The sequence below is a fragment of the Ranitomeya variabilis genome, chromosome 1 (genome assembly GCF_051348905.1).
Source record: "Ranitomeya variabilis isolate aRanVar5 chromosome 1, aRanVar5.hap1, whole genome shotgun sequence".
NCBI lineage: Eukaryota > Metazoa > Chordata > Amphibia > Anura > Dendrobatidae > Ranitomeya > Ranitomeya variabilis.
The window spans coordinates 637,567,391-637,590,303 of record NC_135232.1 but is presented as its reverse complement, the minus strand read 5'-3'; the positions used below and the strand labels follow the sequence as shown (position 1 = coordinate 637,590,303).

General features: G+C 46.0%; 1 protein-coding gene across 2 annotated transcripts in view; it reads right to left on the bottom strand.

The window, feature by feature from the left end:
* G2E3 (G2/M-phase specific E3 ubiquitin protein ligase) overlaps nt 1-22,913 on the bottom strand; it is an 81,691-nt gene that overhangs the window by 31,277 nt on the left and 27,501 nt on the right. For both annotated transcript variants that reach the window (XM_077260920.1, XM_077260927.1), the window contains exon 8: nt 1,862-1,978. In XM_077260920.1, coding sequence (XP_077117035.1) covers nt 1,862-1,978 — 117 coding nt within the window. The remainder of the gene's footprint in view (nt 1-1,861; nt 1,979-22,913) is intronic.

Genomic DNA, 22,913 nt, shown 5'->3' with positions numbered 1-22,913 from the left:
CAATGCCACGGCGGTAGCATATGTCAATCACCAGGGAGGAACTCTGAGTACCTTGGCGATGGCCGAGGTATTCAAGATTCTCCTCTGGGTAGAGTTCTCGGTCTCTCAATTTAAAGGCGTGGCTGTTGATTGAAACTGTGGGGCTGAGAGCGTCCGGTTTGTCATATCGGGTGATTCACACCATGATCCAGGCTAGGAAGCCGTCGTCCTCCAGAGTCTATTATCGGACCTGGAAAGCCTATTTCAGCTGGTGTGAGTCTAATCACATCCTGCCTATGTCCTTTTCTCTTCCTTCCATCTGGGCATTTCTCCAAGCAGGTCTTGATGTTGGTCTTGCCCTTAGTTCACTAAAGGGCCATGTGTCTGCACTTTCCATTCTTTTCCAGAAGAATTTATCCTCCCGTTCTCAGGTCAGAACTTTTCTTCAGGGAATTGCGCATGCGGCTCCCCCGTACCAGACACCTGTGGACCCCTGGGACCTCAATCTAGTTCTGGAGGCCCTGAGTGTAGTTCTCCCTTTGAACCGCTCCGAGAGGTTTCCCTGTCCTTTCTGTCTTGGAAGGTGGTGTTTCTGGTGGCCATCACCTTCATTAGGTGCGTTTCGGAGTTGGCGGCCCTACCCTGTCGCCCTCCTCTCTTGGTCCATCATCAGGATTAGGTGGTTGTGCGGCCTCCGCCTTCCTTCCTTCCCAAGGTGGTGTCTGCCTTTCACCTAAATGAGGATATTATTCTCCTTTCCTTTTGTCCTGCTCCGCCTGGTCAGGGCAGTGAGGGTCTATCTGGCTAGGACCGCCCTCTTTAGGAAGACACTCTTTTCATCATTCCAGATGGTGCGTGAATAGGCCTGCCAGCCTCCTAGGCTACGATTGCTGGATCAGAAAGGCAATTTTGGAGGCTTACCGGGTCAGGAACAGAGTGCTTCCCCCTAGGATTAGGGCTCATCTACCCGGGCAGTGGGCGCCTCCTGAGCGGTGCACCATAGGGCATCCACTCTACAACTTTGCAAAGCGGCAACTTGGTATTCCATCCACACGTTTGCCAAATTTTATAAGGTCCATACCTATGCCTCGGCGGACGCCAGACTAGGCAGAAGGATCTTACAGGCAGCAGTGGTGAGTTCTCCAACCTGAACGAATATTCGGTATTCGGCTGTTCCCTCCCCAGGGACTGCTTTGAGAGGTCCCACAATTCTTGTCCCCCCCCCCCCCCAATGAAGCGATAGAGAAAACAGGATTTTTGGTTGCTTACCGTAAAAGCTGTTTCTCGGAGCCTTCATTGTGTGACACAGCACCCTCCCATATTTATCAGCTGTGTTTTTCTGTTTGTTTTCTCTTTATCATGTTGTTTCTCCTACTGCTTTCTCACTAACTGATTAACCTAGTGCCAGTTGGAGGGGTGTACACTGTAGAGGAGGAGCTAAGTTTTGTTGCGTAAAGTGTCAGCCTCCTAGTGGCAGCAGCATACACCCATCGTTCCTGTGTCCCCCAATGAAGGCTCCGAGAAACAGATTTTATGGTAAGCAACCAAAAATCCTGTTTTACTACATTATACACATCTAAGCCAGTGTCACACTTGCAGTCACGTGAGCGAGTGTGTATATTTTTTTCCATCCGATACTCTACTCTTTCGGTCTCATGCCCCCTCAATAGTGTGTGAATGGGTTGGCGGCCATCTGTCTCAATCTAGGGCTAGGAAGGGGACAAATTGGAAAAAATGCCACCAAAAAAAAAAAAATTTTTTTTAAATAAATGAAACACGACTGTCAGCAAAATGCCGGCTTGGAAGCATGTAATGTACCAAAAAGCAATGTCTGCAGCAGTGAGGACACATGGGGAGGGGCCCACTTTATATAGAAACTCACCTTTCAGGGATATTATAATCCCGACCATTCCGGCAAAGGCACTTTTCAACATCACATCGTTGGTGTCGCACCAGAAGCTCCTGGAAAGCATTTTCTTCTAGCTCCCACGATGCATCTCTGCATGCAAGAAGAAAAACCGTGAATAAGAGCGCATTAATAGTCAGTAGCTGCTGTACCATCCGTCACTGCATGGTCAGCCAGGGTCTTGAGATACACAACATATAATGCTTTTGTTTGCAGCTTGTTGGCTTGGAATTGATCACCGCTGCTAGGCAGCAGAATACGTGCAGTGCTCACAAGCTCTTTTTCTACTGAGCTTGTAAGAATGGTTTTGAAGTTGGTCAGGATCTCTGGAGCACGCCGTTGCCTGGCAAGCTTCACCGCAGTTCTTACAAGCTAGACAGCAGCGGTGGTCAGTTTCTTTGGCAATGAGCTGTAAAACAAAAAAAAACAAAAACTGATATCTTAAAGGGTACCTGTCAACCCCCCAGCCACCTTCACAGAATGCAGACTTAGGGCTGCTGAAGGTGGCGCTTTTACTTTAAAAAAAAATGCCCTGGGGGGAGAAGGGTGACAGCTACCCTTTAAGAACGGTAGCAAATTTTAATAAGCAGTAAATTGCTTAAGCGATTTTTTTTTTTTTTTTTTTTTTTTTTTTTTAGACAGAAGACATATCCTACTGCCTCCTACACTGTTTCATTGTTATAACAGTTTTGTGCATAAAACAGTTTTAAAAAGTCACAAACATGTTAAGGCGCAGATCCTGGTTACAGATAACTACATCGGACTGCCAAGGAGTTAATGAATCTTCCATTTTCATGTGTTAAATTAATTAAAACTTTATATTTATTTTTCGCTCTGATTTTCCTATGTTATTGGAACTTTAAAAGGGGTATTCCAGTTATTAATTTGCTTTAATTCGTTAGAAAAAGCAAGTCAATTTGTAAACTTGCTTATCATGCTATCTATCTGCTGTAATTCTCCTGCAATAGTAGCTTATGTCTTTCATAGTGTAAACAGCTTGTTTCCATGGAGCTGCTTCCTTTCCCCTCCCTCTCAGCTCCTCATGAGCTGCAGTTATAAATTTGCAAAATCACCAGCTTCCAGAGCAGATTTACTAATCACGGCTCGGCTCTTGTCTTTTGCTATGCAAAGATGTGTGCTTGTTCAAATGCCCTATTATCTCTCTTTTAAATATAAAAGATAACAGTGTAGGCTTCACAATAAACCAAAGATAGCTAAATGTGTAATGTTATAGCAGAACTTGTGCTGGGCTTAATAGTTCTACTAATGATACAGCTCTGCTCCTTTCCCAGATCTGTCACTCAAGGAGTAAAGCCCAACCTGCCAGATACCAGAAAGTGAGGAGACTGGAGTGCTGTGAGCTGCGCAAGAGCCAAACTGAGAAACTTTTAAAGTTGGTGCTCTCCTAAAGTAATAATTAGGTTTCTTGGAATAATGCTCTCTATCCATGGATCTTTAACTTGGAAGTTCAAACAATTTTTTATTATCTATCAAATTTTACTATGTGCAGTATTATACACTACTCAACACTGAAATTTCAACAGGGATGAAAAGTGGTGGAAATATGGAAATCACAGGATGTACACGTTACAGATATGAAAATTAAAAAAAGAGAAACATTTTCAAAACATCTACCGTATATACTCGAGTATAAGCTGAGATTTTCAGCCCATTTTTTGGGGGCTGAAAGTCCCCCTCTCGGCTTATACTCGAGTCATACCCAGGGGTCGGCAGGGGAGGGGGAGCAGGGGCTGTCTAATTATACTCACCTGCTCCTGGTGCAGTCCCTGCAGGTCCCTGGCTTCCCGGCGCCCCAGCTTATTCCTGCACTGAGCGGTCACATGGTACTGCTCATTACAGTAATGAATATGCAGATCCACCTCCCATTGGGGTGGAGCCGCATATTCATTACTGTAATGAGCGGTAACGGTGACGGCTCAGTACAAGGAGAAGCTGCGGCGCCGGGAAGCAGGGACTACACAGCGCCAGGAGCAGGTGAGTATAATGGGGAGGGGGGAGCGCTGCGCGATATTCACCTGCTCCCCGTTTCGGACGCCGCTCCGTCTTCAGCGTCTTCTGCAGTGACGTTCAGGTCAGAGGGCGCGGTGACGTGGTTAGTGCGCACCCTCTCCCTGAACGTCAGCGCAGTAGACGCTGAAGATGGAGCGGTGCAGGAACGAGGAGCAGGTGAATATTGCAAGTGCCGGGGGCCTGAGCGACGGAGGGGTGAGTATGTGTTTTTTTTTATCGCAGCAACAGCAAATGGGGCAAGTGTCTGTATGGGGCCATAACGTTTGTGCAGCACTATATGGGGCAAATATCTGTATGGGGCCATAATGATTGTGCAGCACTATATGGGGCAAGTGTCTGTATGGGGCCATAACGTTTTTGCAGCACTATATGGGGCAAGTGTCTGTATGAGGCCATAGTCAACATTTGTGAGGAACTATATGGGGCAAATGTATATATGGGGCAAATGTATGTATGGAGCATCTTATGGGGCCACAACTTTGTGCAACACGATATGGGGCAAATATCTTTATGGAGCATCTTATGGGGCCATAATTAACTTTCGTGGAGCAATATATGGGGCACGTATCTGTATGGAGCATCTTATAGGGCCACAATCAAGGTTTGTGCAGCACTATATGGGGCAAATATCTTTATGGAGCATCTTATGGGGCTATAATCAACATTTGAGCAGCATTATATTGGGCAAATGTGTCTATGGAGCATCTTATGGGGCCATTATTAACCTTTATGCAGGATTATATGGGGCATATTTTAATATGGAGCATCTTATAGGGCCATCATAAACTGTATGGAGCATTATATGGGGCTCCTGATTCAATATGGATATTCAAAAACACTTACCCTACTGATGTCTCAATTAATTTTACTTTTATTGATATCTTTTTACTTTTGACATTTACCGGTAGCTGCTGCATTTCCCACCCTAGGCTTATACTCGAGTCATTAAGTTTTCCCAGTTTTTTGTGGCAAAATTAGGGGGGTCGGCTTATACTCGAGTATATATGGTATATTTATTCAGTGTCCAGAATGAGCACCACATGCAGAAATACCCGCACTTACACACCTCGGCTGCCATCAGTGAGGTTATTAATGGTATTCTGAGGAATGCTCTGCCACACTAAAATTCACTTGGGAATATAATCCAAATCCACTGCCGGCAGCTTCTTGCGCAATTGCCTACCAATGAGGTTTCAGAGGTGTGCAGTTGGAGACAAGTCTGGAGACGCTGCAAGCCATAGTAGCACTTTTAGGCCCCACAGGCTGCTCACAGTAGCACAAGCAATCTAGCATTGTTGTGCTGAAAAATTACTCCTGGGACACTTTGCCTTGGAACCAATGGTATGGCCACTTTTCCAGAGTCAATCTAACATTGAGCTGTTAGTGTACATGGAATGAAAATTAAAGAGTCCTAATACCGTACATTATGCCACCCCACAATATAATCTCTTCGAGGTGTTGCTAATGTGGTCTGCAGACCAAACTCAGATCACACGGCATTGGCAGACACATTGAATAGCAGCTCTTCTGCTGTTATGTATAATGGGTGTAATTCTTACCATCTCCTCTAACTCTGTATGTCTTAAAAAAAAATGTGATTTTAATTTAAGTGTGTGATTGTTATTAAGCAGCCTACCAAATGTTCTTAAATATTTCAGTTCATCTATGATATTTGGTTGAATAATCCAGAATTTTGGTGTTTTTTTTTTTTAAATTACCTTGGCAACTGTGTCATTGACTTACCGTATTTTTCGGACCATAAGACGCACCGGACCATAAGATGCACCCCAAATTTGGGGTGAAAATTGCAGAAAAAAAAGATTTTTTTTAAGATGGGGGTCAGTCTTATTGTCCGAATTTACAGTATCTTACCTTAGGGCTGGCGGTGGCAGAGCAGGGTCACAGGAGGCATGGTGTTGGCAGAGGTGCGGTGATGCGGTGGGCGATATGGTGTGCACCTGAGCAGGGTCCCTTCCTGTTTATTTGGGTGGCAGAGGTGCAGGGATGATGAGGCGCAGTGAGCGGTATGGCGTGAGCAGGGTCCGTTCCAAATGTGAGGTGACGCAGAGGCCCGGTATCCAAGGTAAGCAGCAGAGCCGGGTGAATCATGGCTTTATCGGTGGCGGCGGCCATCTTCCTGAGGCTGCGCGTGCGCAGATGAAGTGCTCTGTTTCCCTGGACTTCAGGAAAATGGCCGCGCGTGCGCAGATGGAGATCGCGGAGGCCATTTTCCTTAAGCAGAGTTCGCAGATTTAGATCTCGGCTTCAGGTAAATGGCCGCTGTGATCTCCATCTGCGCGCACACACGGCCTCCCGCGGCCATTTTCCTGAAGCCCCGAGAAGCAGAGCACTCCATCTGCGCACGCGCGGCCTCAGGAAGATGGCCGCCGCCACCGATAAAGCCATGATTCACCCGGCTCTGCTGCTTATCTTGGATACCGGGCCGCTGCGTCACCTCACCTGTGGAAGGGACCCCGCTCACGCCATACCGCTCCCTGCAGCTCATCATCCCCGCACCTCTGCCGCCGCCACACCACTGCTGGTAAGCCTGCATTCCAATTATAAGACGCACCCCCCCCCCCATTTTCCTCACATTTTTTTGGGGGGAAAAAGTGCGTCTTCTAGTCCGAAAAATACGGTACTTCTAAGATGGGCACTCACGCATGCATCCTCACATGAGCATTTTTGCAGGAAAAATACGTCACCAACCAAGTCACAAATGTTCTTTTTATAGGAGGTATATAAATGATTTGTTCATCTGGATGAAAAAAAAAAATCACAGTAAAAAAAAAAAGAAAAACAAACGACATGGGATCCCCTGAAATTTTATTAACTAGAAGGGGTAAAGCGGACATGTTGTGACCGATCAGCATGTCAGGCAGCCGAGACAGTGAGCTGCGTGCTTCCGCAGCTCAGTGCCACGCGGTTGTGGGAAAAAGTTTTTTTGTGTACTCAGTGTAAAATCCTTTTCTCCGGGCCACTCATTGGGGGACACAGGACAATGGGTGTATGCTGCTGCCACTAAGAGGCTGACACTAAGTGAATATAAAAATAATCCTCTGCAGCATACACCCACACATTGGTTCCAGCCGAACCAGGTCAGTGACAAAGAAGTAGGGAGATCATAGACATCAAATAAGGGTAAAACACATCAAACCAAATAACATACTCAAGCCTTCAGGCAAAACAGGGTGGGTGCTGTGTCCAATTAGTGGCTCAGAGAAAAGGATTTTACGGTGAGTACACAAAAATCCCGGTCTGTCCTCTGCCTCATTGGGGGACACAGGACCATGGGACGTCTCAAAGCAGTCCCCGGGGGGGGGGGGGGGGAAAGACGTAAACCGAATGAACCCAAAGCGTCAGCTGCCTAGAGGTGCGCTACCGCTGCATGCGAGATCCTTCTTCCCAGGCCTGCATCTGCGGAAGCCTGAGTGTGAATGTTGTAGTGTTTCCAGAAGGTGTGCAGACTGGACCAGGTCGAAGCCCTGCAAACCTGTTCCTCCAACGCCTGGTTCCGAACGGCCCTGGATGCGCCCACCGACTGAGTGGAGTGTGCCTCTGACACGTTAGGACTTCTGCATAGCCGAGCATACCCACCTGGCTATTGTGGACTTTGAAACGGCCAAACTCTTCCCGAGACCCTCAGGAAGAACGAATAAAGCGTCCGTCTTTCAGAAGGACGCCGGGCAGAAGATGTACCTCCTAAGAGCCTTCACTAGACCCAGAGTGTGGAGCGCCCTTTCAAAACGAGGAATCGGTGCCGAACAAAACAAGGACAATTGTTCTCGTTATGGTGGAAGGGAGAGATCAACTCGGGCAAGAAGGACGGACGGAGAACCACCTTGTCCTGGTGAAAGATTAGAAAAGGAACTCGACAGGAAAGGGAGGCTTGCTCCAAAACCGGCCTGATCGACATCACCGCAACTAGGAAGATGACCTTTCATGAAGGGCGAGCCCGAGAGCATTCTGCAGCGGCTCAGACAGAGACTCCTGTAGGACCCCCCAGGACTAAGTTAAGGTTCCAACAGCCTTCTATAGGGGGAATCCTGTGGGAGACCCCCTGAATGAAAGTCTTCACCTGTGGCTTAGAAGCAGTCCAGCACTGGAACAAAACTGATAAGGCAGGCTTTTGAGATTACTAAGCACTAGACCTGTCTAAAGAAACTCCAAAATGGTCGAGATAAGAGCCAATAGGGTTCCATGCACCATGGGAAAAAAAAGCTTTCCAGGTGCAATGATGGATGTGCACCGATGCAGGTTTCCGAGCGCTAATCAGGGGAAATGAGAGGACCCAGCTTGAGTTAGGACTCAATGGTTAGGCTGTTAAACACAGGGCTTCAGAGTTCTGGTGGCAAATCGGCCTTGGGAAAGATCTGGTCGGTCCAGTAGTGACCAGGGAACGTTGGCGATGAGCTGCACGTACCACGCCCAGAGGGGCCAGTCCGGATCAACTAGGATGATCGGATCCCCTTCCATCTTGATCTTCTTGACCCTCGGAAGTAATGGAATTGGAGGGAACACGTAAGGCAGACGAAAGTGACGCCACAAAAGAATTAGTGCATCCACCCCGATGGCCTCTGGATCACGGGACCGAGCTATGACCTTGGACACCCTGGCGTTTACCCATGATGCCATGAGGTCCACGTCCGGAGTCTCTTGGCTATGACAAATCGGTTAGAAGACCCCGGATGAAGAGACCACTTCCTAGGCGAGACCCTGATGGCCGAGGAAGTTTACCGCCTAGTTTTTTTATGCCCGGGATGTGAAAACACCAAGATGATAGACCGATTCATCTCGGCCCAGCTGAGAATGTGTTCCACCTCGCGCATTGCCGTCCTGCTGCGGGTGCCCCCCTGATGGTTGATGTACGCCACAGCTGTGGCGTTATCTGACTGACTTCTGATGGGGCGACCTGCTAGACAGGTGATGGAACTGCCGCCGGGACAACTGGATGACCAGTATTTCCAGGACATTGATCAGAAAAAGCGACTCCCGATGTGACTAGCGCCTCTAGGTGGTTTGATAATCGGAAGACGGCCTCCCAGCCGAGAAGACTGGCATTGGTGGAGACCTCCAGCCCTTGCAAGGAGAAATTAATTCCACTGAGGAAGGATCGTAGCGTCCACCACCTAAGCGCCCGCTTGATCTGCGGAGACAGGCGGCACAGACAATTGAGAGAAGGGATTGCTGTCCCAGGCCGACAGAAGCGGAATCTGCAGAGGACGGAAGTGTAGCAGGACAAAAGGTAACAGCTTCCATCGCTTGCACCACCCAGCCGAAATCCCGCCTCCCAAACCAGAACGAAAGAGGAAATGGGCAACAAAGTGCCCAGGCTCATTGTTGAAGGGCTATAACCTTTCCCCGAGGGCGAGGTACCAACTCTCGTGAGGTGTTCAAGTTCATCCCTAAAAGGGATATCTGCTCAGCCGGGACTGGGGAAGACTTGAAGTTTATCAGCCAACCCAGACGAGAAAGTGTATCCAAGGTTATAATAATAATAATAATAATAATAATAATAATATTTATTTATATACGCCAACATATTCCGCAGCGCTTTACAGGTTATACAGACGCACTCTGCGCAGTCCTGAGAGGAAAGCCCTTTGATCAAAAGGTCATCCAGGTATGGAAGGACGACCAAGCCCCGAGAGTGCAGAATGGCCCTGACGGCCGCCATGACCTTGTGGACACTCTGGGAGCAGTGGCGAAGCGGAAGGGCCATAAAATCGGAAATGTACCTCACCAAAGGTGAAACATAGGAACCTTTGGAGTTACTTCAGGTCCAGATTGGGCCTACTGTTTCGTGCCGGAGATAGGGAAGAAAACTAACTTGTATCTGGAAGACACCAGGTCTCTGACCCATTCTTTGTGAACGATGGATGGTCAGTTATGAGAAAATAGAGGTAGACGTCCGCCTACCCTGCTAGAGTCGACTGGTTAAGACAATCATTTGGCCAAAATCTGTGGGACTCGAGTCAAGATTGGTTGGTTTTAAGAGAAACCTGGGTACTCCACGAGGAGAGCGCCCGAGCCGGATGAGATGCCTAGTCCTTCGCTGGGGAAAGAATGTACATTTTCCTCCTGTAGCGATGGATAAGCTGATCCAACTGGTCGCCAAATAAACACCGGCTCTGGTAGGGCAGAGACATCAAGGACCTTTTGGACACAGAGTCCGCTTGCCATTCCCTGATCTACTGAGCCCATCGGATGGTGATGGCATTTGCAGCTGCAAGCGCAGCACAGTTAGCAAAGTCTAGAGATGCGTGCAACAAATATTCCCCGTCCAAGGAGATCTGATTGGCTAGTTCTGCTGCTTCCGGAGGAAGGTCACTGTCCTGTATGGTCCTACTCAGGGTATCCGGATTCTGTCCATTCCTTCCTCAACACAGGGGAAAGGAGGGGTATCTCGCCTCTATAGTCTGCTGACCTGCAAAGCGTTTGTCCGGTAGCTCTCTGTGCTAAGAACTATGTACTGGAACTCGGGGTGGTTGGAGATAACCGTATGAGGTGTTTTGTCCCTGTAAAGAACACCGAGTGATCCGAGACAGAACTAGGGTCCTCGTCAACCTTTATCGTATGGTTAACGGCTTCAATGAGCCTGTTCACCGTCACCTGTTCAACCTTTCTAGTCCATAAGCCAGGAGCTTAACCGCTCGGCCATTGGCTCAAATGGCATATCTGGCTTGTCTAGTTCAAGGTGCAAGTCAAATTCTGGTGCAGAATCGTGAATGCTAGAGTCCTGAGGTCAGACTAGGGGAGTAGGACAGTCCGCCTTCCAGCCATCGCCGCTGTTCATCAGGGGCGATGGGGATGAGGGCCGCACGGACACAGTAAATGACTCTGGACATCCTAAGGGTTAATTCCTCAAGGATGGGTCAAGGATGGTGGTCGGGCGCAGGATAAAAGGGTGGGATGGGCCTGGGTGCAGGAAGGGGGTATGTGGAAGTGAAACTTCACGTTCCCGTCTGTTGCTGGTGTGCGGAGAGCGGTACCCTGAAGGGATCCGTCGCCCTGGAACATCATAGACATGCCCATAACACAAAAACTGGATCAGGATGGGGTATGTGGAGGCGACACTCCGCGTTTGGATCAGTCGCACCTGTGTAATCTGTGGATTTTTCGCTTGAGGTTGACCTCTGCTGACCGAGAAGTCCTCCGAGGCAGGCTGGCGAAGACCCCCGGCCGATAGAGGAAGCGACATAACACCACAGTATGCCACCTGACTCCTTATGCGCCAATATTCACTGCTGGGAAAGGCCAATGGGGCTGATGTGTTTGCTGCAGGGTCAGAGCACTTACCCAAGTCCGTTGTGTTCCCTTTAAAATGCCGCTGGGATCTGCAGTGTTGCACCAGCATGTGAGAACAGCGTCTGGGTGGATAAAGATGGCCCCCGGAGTTGCAGAATCGGCGTGCGGAAGTCTCGCAGTGAGCGACAAGTGCCAGATCGGGGGGCGGGGCTACAGGAGCGGCATCGTCCAGGGGTGGAGCCTCAGATTGCTCCTAGAAAAGGCCGAAACCGGGGCCTAAATTTCTTGCGCCAGCCGTAACACGGTTGAGAGGAAAGGGATCGTCTGCGCTTTAAGGAGACATCTGCCTGCAACTTACCGGCAGTGTGCTGTGAAGAAAACTGCTGGAGGAGAACACGGAGCCCAGCTGCTCTGCCTGCAGGTTAGCTCTGCAGTATGAAAGGTGCGGGGGGGGGGAATTTGCGTCCATCCACCATCCCTTTGTTAGGGAGGTGGAGAGGGAATTACCGGCTACTTCCATCGCTGGTGTTCTATCAGTGGTGATGCAGTGGGGTCTCACGGACGCCATAGATGCCTCTGTGCATCCTAGAGGTTAACTCCCCCAGGATGGGTCAGAGCTGTTGGTCCGGCCATAATAAGCCTTGCTGCAGAAGGGGGTACGTGGAGGCGGCACTCCATGTTCCCGTCTGTTGATTGTGTGGGGAGAGCGCAGCTCTGAAGGGACCAGTCACCCCTAAAATAGAGCTCAGGCATACCTTACAACAGTGCAGGAGGGGTACGTGGAGGTGACACTCCACGTTCCCACCTGTTGGTTTGGTGAGATTGGAACCCTGAAGAGATCAGTCACCCCTGTAATCCTTGAAAAAGATAGTAAAAAGTAAAAATAGAAATAAAATAAATTGTGGTCTGAAGACCAGACCCATGTGCCTCCTACGGACACCAAGCATGAACTGGTTCAGCTGCAGCCAGTGTGTGGGTGTATACTGCAGAGGAGGAGTTAATCTTTTTTGGTATTCACTTAGTGTCAGCCTCCTAGTGGCAGCAGCATAAACCCATGGTCCTGTGTCCCCCAATGAGGCGAAGGAGAAAGGTGAGCATTTCATATCCAATGGAATCTGTTCGCCTCACTGACGTCATTGTGAGCACAGTGAAATTTCTCACAGCGCATGCGCTGACGTCAATATTGGTTTTTAAGGAGATGATAAAAATTGGACAGCGCTGGCATGGTCCGAGGGCCATGCAATTTTTTTTTTTTTTTAATTGCACTCAATGGCGAGTCTCATCCTACATATGAGGACTAATCATGCTGCGATTTTTTTCTCAGTCCGATCAGAGAAAAAAAAATGCACATGAGCACTCATAGATTAACATTGGTCAGAGTGCAATTAAATTTTTATCGGATTACTCTTGTTTTTCTTTTCTCGCAAATGAGTATGAGCCGTTAAAAGGAAACGTTTCTCAAACCCCAGTCCTCACAGTCCCCAGCACATTATATTTCCAGGATTTCCTTAGTACTGCACAGGTGAGAACTTGCGGCAATTTCTGATGCCTTAATAATACTTCCATCGCCTGTGCAATAGTAAGGAAGTCCTGAAAACATTATCTCTTGGGGGCTGTGAGGACTGGAGTTTAGGAAACACTGATTATAGGGAATCTGTCAATAAGATTGACCATTCTAAGCCATCTATATATATGGGCGTGCAGAAAGCTAAATAAAATAATACCTTGATATCTGCGATCCAACGTTTTACTCCACAGATATCCACATTTTTCTTTATATATAAATGAACCGTTAAGATCTATGGGCTGGACACTGATCTCCCAGAGAATCAGCCTCCAAAAATTATTTTTAGTAAAAGGTATTGTTACCAGAGTGAGACATAATGACTGACAGTCCGTTCTCCTGATCCAAATATCCCATGATGGGAATGAGCCCTTTTATTAAAAAATAATCTCTGGAGGCAGATTCTCCGGGAGATCTGCAGTGGGGAAAACAAGTATTTGATACACTGCCAATTTTGCAAGTTTTTCCACCTACATAGAATGGAGAGATCTGTAATTTTTATTGAGACAGGGTCAAAAAATAAAAACAAGAAAATCACATTGTATGACTTTTTCATAATTCACCTTTTTTGCATGAAATAAGTATTTGATACAATAGAAAAACAGAACTTAATATTTGGTACAGAAACCTTTATTTGCGATTTTAGAAGTCAGACACCTCCCGTAGTTCTTGACCAAATCTGCACACACTAGGGATTTTGGCCCACTCCTCCATACAGGTCTGCTCCAGATCTTTCAGGTTTTCAGGGCTGTCACTGGGCAACATTGAGTTTCAGCTTCCTCCAAAGATTTTCTATTGGGTTCAGGTCTGGAGAATGGCTAGGCTACTCCAGGACCTTGAAATGCTTCTTACAAAAATCTTGCGATAAACGACCCATCCATCCTCCCTTCAATACTGTACTGTCGTCCTGTCCCCTTTGCAGAAATGCACTCCCAAAGTGTGTTGTGTCCCCAACCATGCTTCACAGTTGGAAGGTGTTCTTGGGGTCGAACAACACAGACTGATTGGACACAATTTCACACAAAACCCCAAAAATGAGCTAGACAAAATTATTGGCACCCTCGCCTTAATATTTGGTTGAATACCCATTGGAATGAATAACTAATCAATCACTTTCTATAATCATCAACAAGGTTCTTACACCTCTCATGTGGAATTTTGGACCATTCTTTTACAAACTCCACCAGGTCTCTCATATTTGAAGGGTGCCTTCTCCTAACAAAAATGTTGAGAAATGTCCACAGGTGATCAATAGGATTTAGATGTGGACTCATTGTTGCGACTTCTGAGCTCTCCAGAGCTTTGTTTCCATTAATTTCTGGGTGCTTCTTGAAGTATGTTTGGAGTCATTGTCCTGTTGCAAGAACCATGACGTAGGATATAAACCCAGCTTCCTGACATTGGGCACTACATTGTGACTCAAAATCCTTGGGTAATCTTCAGATTTCATGGTGCCTTGCACACAGTCAAGGCACAGAGTGCCAGAGGCAGCAAAGCAACCCCCCAAGAACATCTTTGAACCTCCACAATATTTGACTATAGATACTGTGCTCTTTTCTTTGTAGGCCTCATTCAGGTAAACAGTAGAATGATGTGCTTTACCAAAAAGCTCTATCTTCGTCTCATGTGTCCACAAGATGCTTTCTCAAAATGATGTACACAGAAACATCAAGATCTCTGGAGATGGGACTTGTAATCTTGAGATTGTAGATATTTTTCAACAATATTGCTTCTCAAGTCCTCAGACAGTTCTCATTTCCTCTTCCTGCTTCCCATGCTTAGTGTGGCACATACAATACAAAAATTAAAACAACCTCTCCTCTTTTTAGATGGTTTCAGGTGTAATTTTCATATTATCCAAACCTATTTCTTGCCACAGCTAAGTTTGAACAAGCATCACATGCTTGAAACAAAGTTATTTACCCACAATTTTGTAAAGGCCCATTATGGGAGTTGAGAGAAATTACTGTATGTACTTGAGCATAAGCCGACATGAGAATATGCCAAGGAACCCAATTTTATCACAAAAACTTGCAAACCTTATTGACTCGACTATAACCCACGGCTCCCCCTTACTCCCCATCCGTGTCAGCACGGCCCCATAAGGAAACCATTAGAAAAATAAAAATAAAACCATCCTACTTACCATCCCTCACAGCGTCTTGTTCCGATGCCAGCGGCTGGGCAAACACTTGTGGGAACACTAAGGAAATTAATATTCCCTGCCCTCCACGACTATGGAGTGGAGAGAAGTGAATATTAATTTCTCTTAAATAGCGGCACACGTGATCTCCCAGCAGCTGCTGGAAGCCGGCAGTTGGCACTGTGCGCACTTATTACAGAGAAATGAATATTCACTGCCAGAACAGTGAATATTCAATTCACTTTAGCCGTGCACACAGGATTTAGCCGCAGCAGCTGGCTCCTGCCTCCTGTGACCTGCTGCTGCTCCCCCTCTGTCTTCTGGAACCCTCACTCGAGTATAAGCTGAGGGGGGCTTTTTCAGCACAAAACAAAATGTGATGAAAAACTCGACTTATACTCGAGTATATACGGTATGTCCAATCTTTTTTTTCAGTTTTTCTTTGTTCCAATACACACAAAGGAAATAAACGTGCATAAAAAAAAACGTGTAATTGCAATCTTTTTCTAGGAGAAATACTTCATTATCTGGAACAATTATCAAGGGTGCCAACACTTTTGGCTGTAACTGTACAGTCATGGTCAAAAGTTTTGAGAATGACACCAAAATTATATTTTCACATGATCTGCTGCCCTCTGGTTTTTATTAGTTTGTCTGATGTTTATATCACATACAGAAATATAATTGCAATCATATTATGAGTACCAATAGGTTATATTGACAGTTAGAATGAGTTAATGCAGCAAGTCAATATTTGCAGTGTTGACCCTTCTTCAAGACCTCTGCAATTCTCCCTGGCATGCTCTCAATCAACTTCTGGACCAAATCCTGACTGATAGCAGTCCATTCTTGCATAATCAATGCTTGCATTTTGCCAGAATTTGTTGGATTTTGTTTGTCCACCCGTCTCTTGATGATTGACCACAAGTTCTCAATGGGTTTAAGATCTGGGGAGTTTTCAGGCCATGGACCCAAAATCTCTGTTTTGTTCCATGAGCCATTTAGTTATCACCTTTGCTTTATGGCAAGGTGCTCCATCATGCTGGAAAAGGCATTGTTGGGCGCCAAACTGCTCTTGGACGGTTGGGAGAAGTTGCTCTTGGAGGACATTCTGGTACCATTCTTTATTCATGGCTGTGTTTTTAGGCAAGACTGTGAGTGAGCCGATTCCCTTGGCTGAGAAGCAACCCCACACATGAATGGTTTCAGGATGCTTTACAGTCGGCATGAGACAAGACTGGTGGTAGCGCTCACCTCTTTTCTCCGAATAAGCTGTTTTCCAGATGTCCCAAACAATCGAAAAGGGGATTCATCAGAGAAAATGACTTTGCCCCAGTCCTCAGCAGTCCACTCCCTGTACCTTTTGCAGAATATCAGTCGGTCCCTGATGTTTTTTCTGGAGAGAAGTGGCTTCTTTGCTGCCCTCCTTGAAACCAGGCCTTGCTCAAAGAGTCTCCGCCTCACAGTGCGTGCAGAAGCACTAACACCAGCCTGCTGCCATTCCTGAGCAAGCTCGGCACTGCTGGTAGTCCGATCCCGCAGCTGAAACAGTTTTAAGATACGGTCCTGGTGCTTGCTGGTCTTTCTTGGGCGCCCTGGAGCCTTTTTGACAACAATGGAAGCTCTCTCCTTGAAGTTCTTGATGATGCGATAGATTGTTGACTGAGGTGCAATCTTTGTAGCTGCGATACTCTTCCCTGTTAGGCCATTTTTGTGCAGTGCAATGATGGCTGCACGTGTTTCTTTAGAGATAACCATGGTTAACTGAAGAGAAACAATGATACCAAGCACCAGCCTCCTTTTAAAGTGTCCAGTGATGTCATTCTTACTTAATCATGACTGATTGATCGCCAGCCCTGTCCTCATCAACACCCACACCTGTGTTAATGGATCAATCACTAAAACGATGTTAGCTGCTCCTTTTAAGGCAGGACTGCAATGATGTTGAAATGTGTTTTGGGGGTTAAAGTTCATTTTCTTGGCAAATATTGACTTTGCAAGTACAGTAATTGCTGTTAAGCTGATCACTCTGACATTCAGGAGTATATGCAAACTGCCATTAGAAAAACTGAAGCAGTAGACTTTGGAAAAATTAATATTTGTCTCATTCTCAAAATTTTTGTCCATGACTGTACATACACACTGACATATTTCAAATTAATTTATCTGCAAGGTCCCCCTCCCTCATCCGCGTCTGTAGTAATCTAGACATGGTTTAATTGTCCAGGTCCCATTATTGCCAACTTGTTATAATTGAACTTGGTTGTACATACCATCCTGCATTCCCATCAAATTTTATTTATTTTATTTTTTTAACTCAAAGCTATTGGAACAAGATGCATGAAAATGGAAAAAAAATCGATTAACTCCTCTGCAATCCAATGTCATCAACAGTAACTGGAATCTGTGCCATAACGTGGACTCATGACTTTTTAGTACTAGGTTTTATATACAAAGATCGTTTTATCTGTGTGGATATTTATTACTCCTGATTTTGCTTATTTTATACAGTGGGTATGGAAACTATTCAGACCCCTTTAAACTTTCATTCTTTGTTTCATTGCAGCCAACTGGTAAATTAAAAAAAGTTCATTTTTTTTATACTTATTTGGTCTGGCATGCACGTGGGGTCTTAAGGCCCCGTCTCACATAGCGAGATCGCTAGCGAGATCGCTGCTGAGTCACAAGTTTTGTGACGCAACAGCGACCTCCATAGCGATCTCGCTATGTGTGACACGTACCAGCGATCAGGCCCCTGCTGCGAGATCGCTGGTCGTGTCGGAATGGCCTGGACCTTTTTTTGGTCGTTGAGGCCCCGCTGACATCGCTGAATCGGTGTGTGTGACACCGATCCAGCGATGTCTTCACTGGTAACCAGGGTAAACATCGGGTTACTAAGCGCAGGGCCGCGCTTAGTAACCCGATGTTTACCCTGGTTACCAGCGTAAATGTAAAAAAAAAAAAACAATACATACTCGCCTTCTGATGTCCGTCAGGTCCCTTGCCGTCTGCTTCCTGCTCTCACTGACTGCCTGCCGTACAGTGAGAAGTGAGAGCACAGCAGTGACGTCACCGCTGCGCTCTGCTCTCGCTGTACGGCGGCTCAGTCAGAGCAGGAAGCAGACGGCAAGGGACCTGACGGACACCGAAAGGCGAGTATGTACTGTTTGTTTTTTTTGGTAACCAGGGTAAACATCGGGTTACTAAGCGCGGCCCTGCGCTTAGTAACCCGATGTTTACCCTGGTTACCCGGGTGCTGCAGGGGGACTTCGGCATCGTTGAAGACAGTTTCAACGATGCCGAACTCGTTCCCCTGATCGTTGGTCGCTGGGGAGAGCGGTCTGTGTGACAGCTCCCCAGCGACCACACAGCGACTTACCAACGATCACGGCCAGGTCATATCGCTGGTCGTGATCGTTGGTAAATCGCTAAGTGAGACGGGGCCTTTATATAGACAGGTGTGTGCCTTTCCAAATCAAGTCCTATCAGTTTAATTAAACACAGCTGGACTCCAATGAAGGAGTAGAACCATCTCAAGGAGGATCGCAAGGAAATGGACAGTATGTGACTTAACCCCTTTCTGCCAGCTGACGGAATAGTACGTCAGCTGGCAGATCCCCCGCTTTGAGGTGGGCTCCGGCGGTGAACCCACCTCAAAGCCGCGACATGTCAGCTGTTTTGTACAGCTGACATGTGCGCGCAATGAGCGCGAGCGGAATCGCGATCCGCCCGTGCCCATTAACTAGTTAAATGCCACCGTCAAGTGCTGACAGCGGCATTTAACTAGCGCTCCCGGCCGCGCGGCTGGAAGTGCTCACACCGCTGACCCCCCGTCACATGATCGGGGGTCAGAGGTGCATTGCCATAACAACCAGAGGTGTCCTTGAGACCTCTATGGTTGTTGATGGCCGATTGCTTTGAGCGCCACCCTGTGGTCGGCGTTCAAAGCAACCCTGCATTTCTGCTACATAGAGGTGATCTGTGCGTCACCTCTATGTAGCAGAGGCGATCGTGTAGTGCATGCTTCTAGCCTCCTATGGAGGCTATTGAAGCATGCCAAAATTAAAAAGAAAAAAAAAAAAAAAAAAAAAAGGGTTTAAAAATATAAAAAAAATATAAAAGTTCAAATCACCCCCCTTTCGCCCCAATCAAAATAAAAAAAAAATAAAAATCAAACCTACACATATTTGGTATTGCCGCGTTCAGAATCGCCCAATCAATAAAAACAAAGGATTAACCTGATCGTTAAATGGCGTAGCGAGAAAAAAAATCAAAACGCCAAAATTACGTTTTTTTTGGTCACTGCGACATTGCATTAAAATGTAATAACGGGCGATCAAAAAAACGTATCTGCACCTAAACGGTATCATTAAAAACGCCAGCTTGGCATGCAAAAAATAAGCCCTCACCCGACCCCAGATCACGAAAATTGGAGACGCTACGGGTATCGGAAAATCGCACAATTTTTTTTTTTTATTTTTTTTTTTAGCAAATTTTGGAATTTTTTTTCACCACTTAGATAAAAAATAACCTAGACATGTTAGGTGTCTATGAACTTGTAATGACCTGGAGAATCATAATGGCAGGTTAGTTTTAGCATTTGGGGAACCTAGCAAAAAAGCCAAACAAAAAACAAGTGTGAGATTGCACTTTTTCTGCAATTTCACCACACTTGGAATTTTTTTCCCGTTTTCTGTTACATGGCATGGTAAAACCAATGGTATCGTTCAAAAGTACATCTCGTCCCGCAAAAAATAAGCCCTCACATGGCCATATTGACGGAAAAATAAAAAAAAAGTTATGGCTCTGGGAAGGAGGGGAGCAAAAACCGAAAACGAAAAAAGCTCAGGGGGTGAAGGGGTTAAATATGAGTGTCTGAGCAAAGGGTCTGAATACTTATGACCATGTGATATTTCAGTTTTTCTTTTTTAATAAATTTGCAAAAATATCTACATTTCTGTTTTTTTCAGTCAAGATGGGGTGCAGAGTTTACAATAATGTGAAAAAATGAACCTTTTTGAATTTACCAAATGGCTGCAATGAAACAAAATGAAAAATTTAAAGGGGTCTGAACACTTTCCGTACCCACTGTAAATTATGCATATAGAGTTATCTGCAAATCTTGATCTTTGATGCCATGGAATATTTTAAATAAACCTGATAAAGATCCCTGGTAATGTTTCACATTTAAGTACTTGTTTTCAATCGGATCATTTTTTTGTGAAAAATATCAAGATATATTCACATTTTGATTTTGTTTTTAGAAACAATCAAATCTAAATGGAACAAAAGCACAAATTAAAAAAAAAAAAAACGTCAGTACAAACCAAATACAAAACGTTTCACATTAACATTCATTGTATGTATCATCATTTGCTTACTACTGTTTACATACAGGAATACAAATACACTTCTCAAAAAAAATGAAGGGAACACTCAAATAACACATCCTAGATCCGAATGAATGAAATATTCTCATTGAATACTTTGTTCTGTACAAAGATGAATGCGCTGACAACAAAATCACACAAAAATCAATGGAAATCAAAATGTAACCAATGGGGGCCTGAATTTGGAACGATACTCAAAATCAAAGTGGAAAATCAAAATACAGGCTGATCCCACTTCAGTGGAAATGCCTGAAAACAAGGAAATTATGCTCAATAGTGTGTGTGTGGCCTCTACATGCCTGGGCATTCTCCTGATGAGGCGGCGGAGGGTCTCCTGAGGGATCTCCTCCCAGAATTGGACTAAAGCATCCGCCAACTCCTGGACAGTCTGTGGTCTAACGTGACGTTGGTGGATGGTGCGAGACATGATGTCCCAGATGTGTTCAATCGGATTCCGGTCTGGGGAACAGGGGGCCAGTCCATAGCTTTAATACCTTTATCTTGCAGGAACTGCTGACACACTCCAGCCACATGAGGTCTGGCATTGTCCTGCATTAGGAGGAACCCAGGGCCAACCGCACCAGCATATGGTCTCACAAGGGGTCTGAGGATCTCATCTCGGTACCTAACGGCAGTCAAGCTACCTCTGGCGAGCACAAGGAGGGCTGTGCGGCCTTCCAAAGAAATGCCACCCCACACCATTACCTCCCCACTGCCAAACCGGTCACGCTGAAGGATGTTGCAGGCAGCAGATCGCTCTCCACCGTGTCTCCAGACTCTGTCATGTCTGTCACATGTGCTCAGTGTGAACCTGCTTTCATCTGTGAAGAGCACAGTGGTGAATTTGCCAATCCTGGTGTTCTGTGGCAAATGCCAAGCATCCTGCACGGTGTTGGGCTGTGAGCACAACTCACATCTGACCGTTAGTGCAGACACATGCACATTTGTGGCCTGCTGGAGGTCATTCTGCAGGGCTCTGGCAGTGCTCCTCCCTTTCCTCCTTGTACAAAGGCTGAGGTAGCGGTCCTGCTGCTGGGTTGTTGCCCTCCTACGGCCCCCCCACGTCTCCTGGTATACTGGCCTGTTTCCTGGTAGCGCCTCTGGACACTATGCTGACAGACACAGCAAACCTTCTTGCCACAGCTCGCATTGATGTGCCATCCTGGATGAGCTGCACTACCTGAGCCACTTGTGTGGGTTGTAGAGTCCGTCTCATGCTACTACGAGTGTGAAAGCACAACCAACATTCAAAAGTGACCAAAACATCAGCCAGAAAGCATTGGTACCGAGATGTGGTCTGTGGTCCCCACCTGCACAACCACTCCTTTATTGAGTGTCTTGATAATTGCCAATAATTTCCATCTATTGTCTATTCCATTTGCACAACAGCATGTGAAATTGATTGTCAGTGTTGCTTCCTAAGTGGACAGTTTGATTTCACAAAACTTGGGAGTTATATTTTGTTTAAGTGTTCCCTTTATTTTTTTGAGCAGTGTATAAATGAATACCATGTGACTGCTAACATTTCAGTACTTTTACTACTAATGACCCGATTTAGTGGTACACCATCAGCAAAAGATGACCTACTTTTAAAATCAGGTTTCTGTGCCAATTGTTTTTTCCCCCACATACAATATTAAAAATAACATTTTTTAGTATCAGCATTAAAAACATCTTACAATTTTTCACGTTGGCCACTGGGGCTTTTTAGAGACTAACTTTCTGTTTCAGGAAACAATACATGCATAGCCACAGTGGTCAGATCCCAACCCTATTTTTTGTACTGCAGTATCCAATGAACATGTGCAAAGATCATTAGGAACGCAGGATCAGCTCTGACATCACCTATTGTGATCGGTGGATCCTGTGTATAGAGACGTTACCGGTCATTGTCATCCTGCCTCTACTACGAAAGCTGAACATTTTTCCCATATTGACAGGAAATATCTATGAACCTATAGAATTCACAATTGCCACAGTGAAAACTATCAGATGACTAAATTGTGGTTTGCTTTTTTAATTAGGATTGTGATATGGAGAGGAAAGAAGGCAAACATTATTCTAAATAAATTGAACACAAAAATCCTGATTTAAACAGTAGGTGCTTTCTTCATGATTGCTTCCCTTTAAAGGGAATCTGTCAGCAGGTTATTGCTAACTCATCCGAGAGCAACATGATGTAGGAAAAGAGACCCTGATTCCAGTGATATAGGGATTTTTGTGTACTTACCGTAAAATCCTTTTCTCCGAGCCATTCATTGGGGGACACAGACCATGGGTGTATGCTGCTGCCACCAGGAGGCTGACACTAAGTATTACAAAGAAAGTTAGCTCCTCCCCTGCAGTATACACCCCTCTGCTGGCTCCCAGCTAACCAGTTCGGTGCAAAAGCAGTAGGAGATCAATAACATATAAGCGTATAGCATGTCACATTATATATGAGAGTATAACATATCAAATGATAAAAACAAATACAACTAATAATAGGGAGGGAGCTGTGTCCCCCAATGAATGGCTCGGAGAAAAGGATTTTACGGTAAGTACACAAAAATCCCTATTTCTCCTTCGCCTCATTGGGGGACACAGACCATGGGACGTCCCAAAGCAGTCCCTGGGTGGGGACAACATCAGATCAGGCCGTGTAACCGCTAC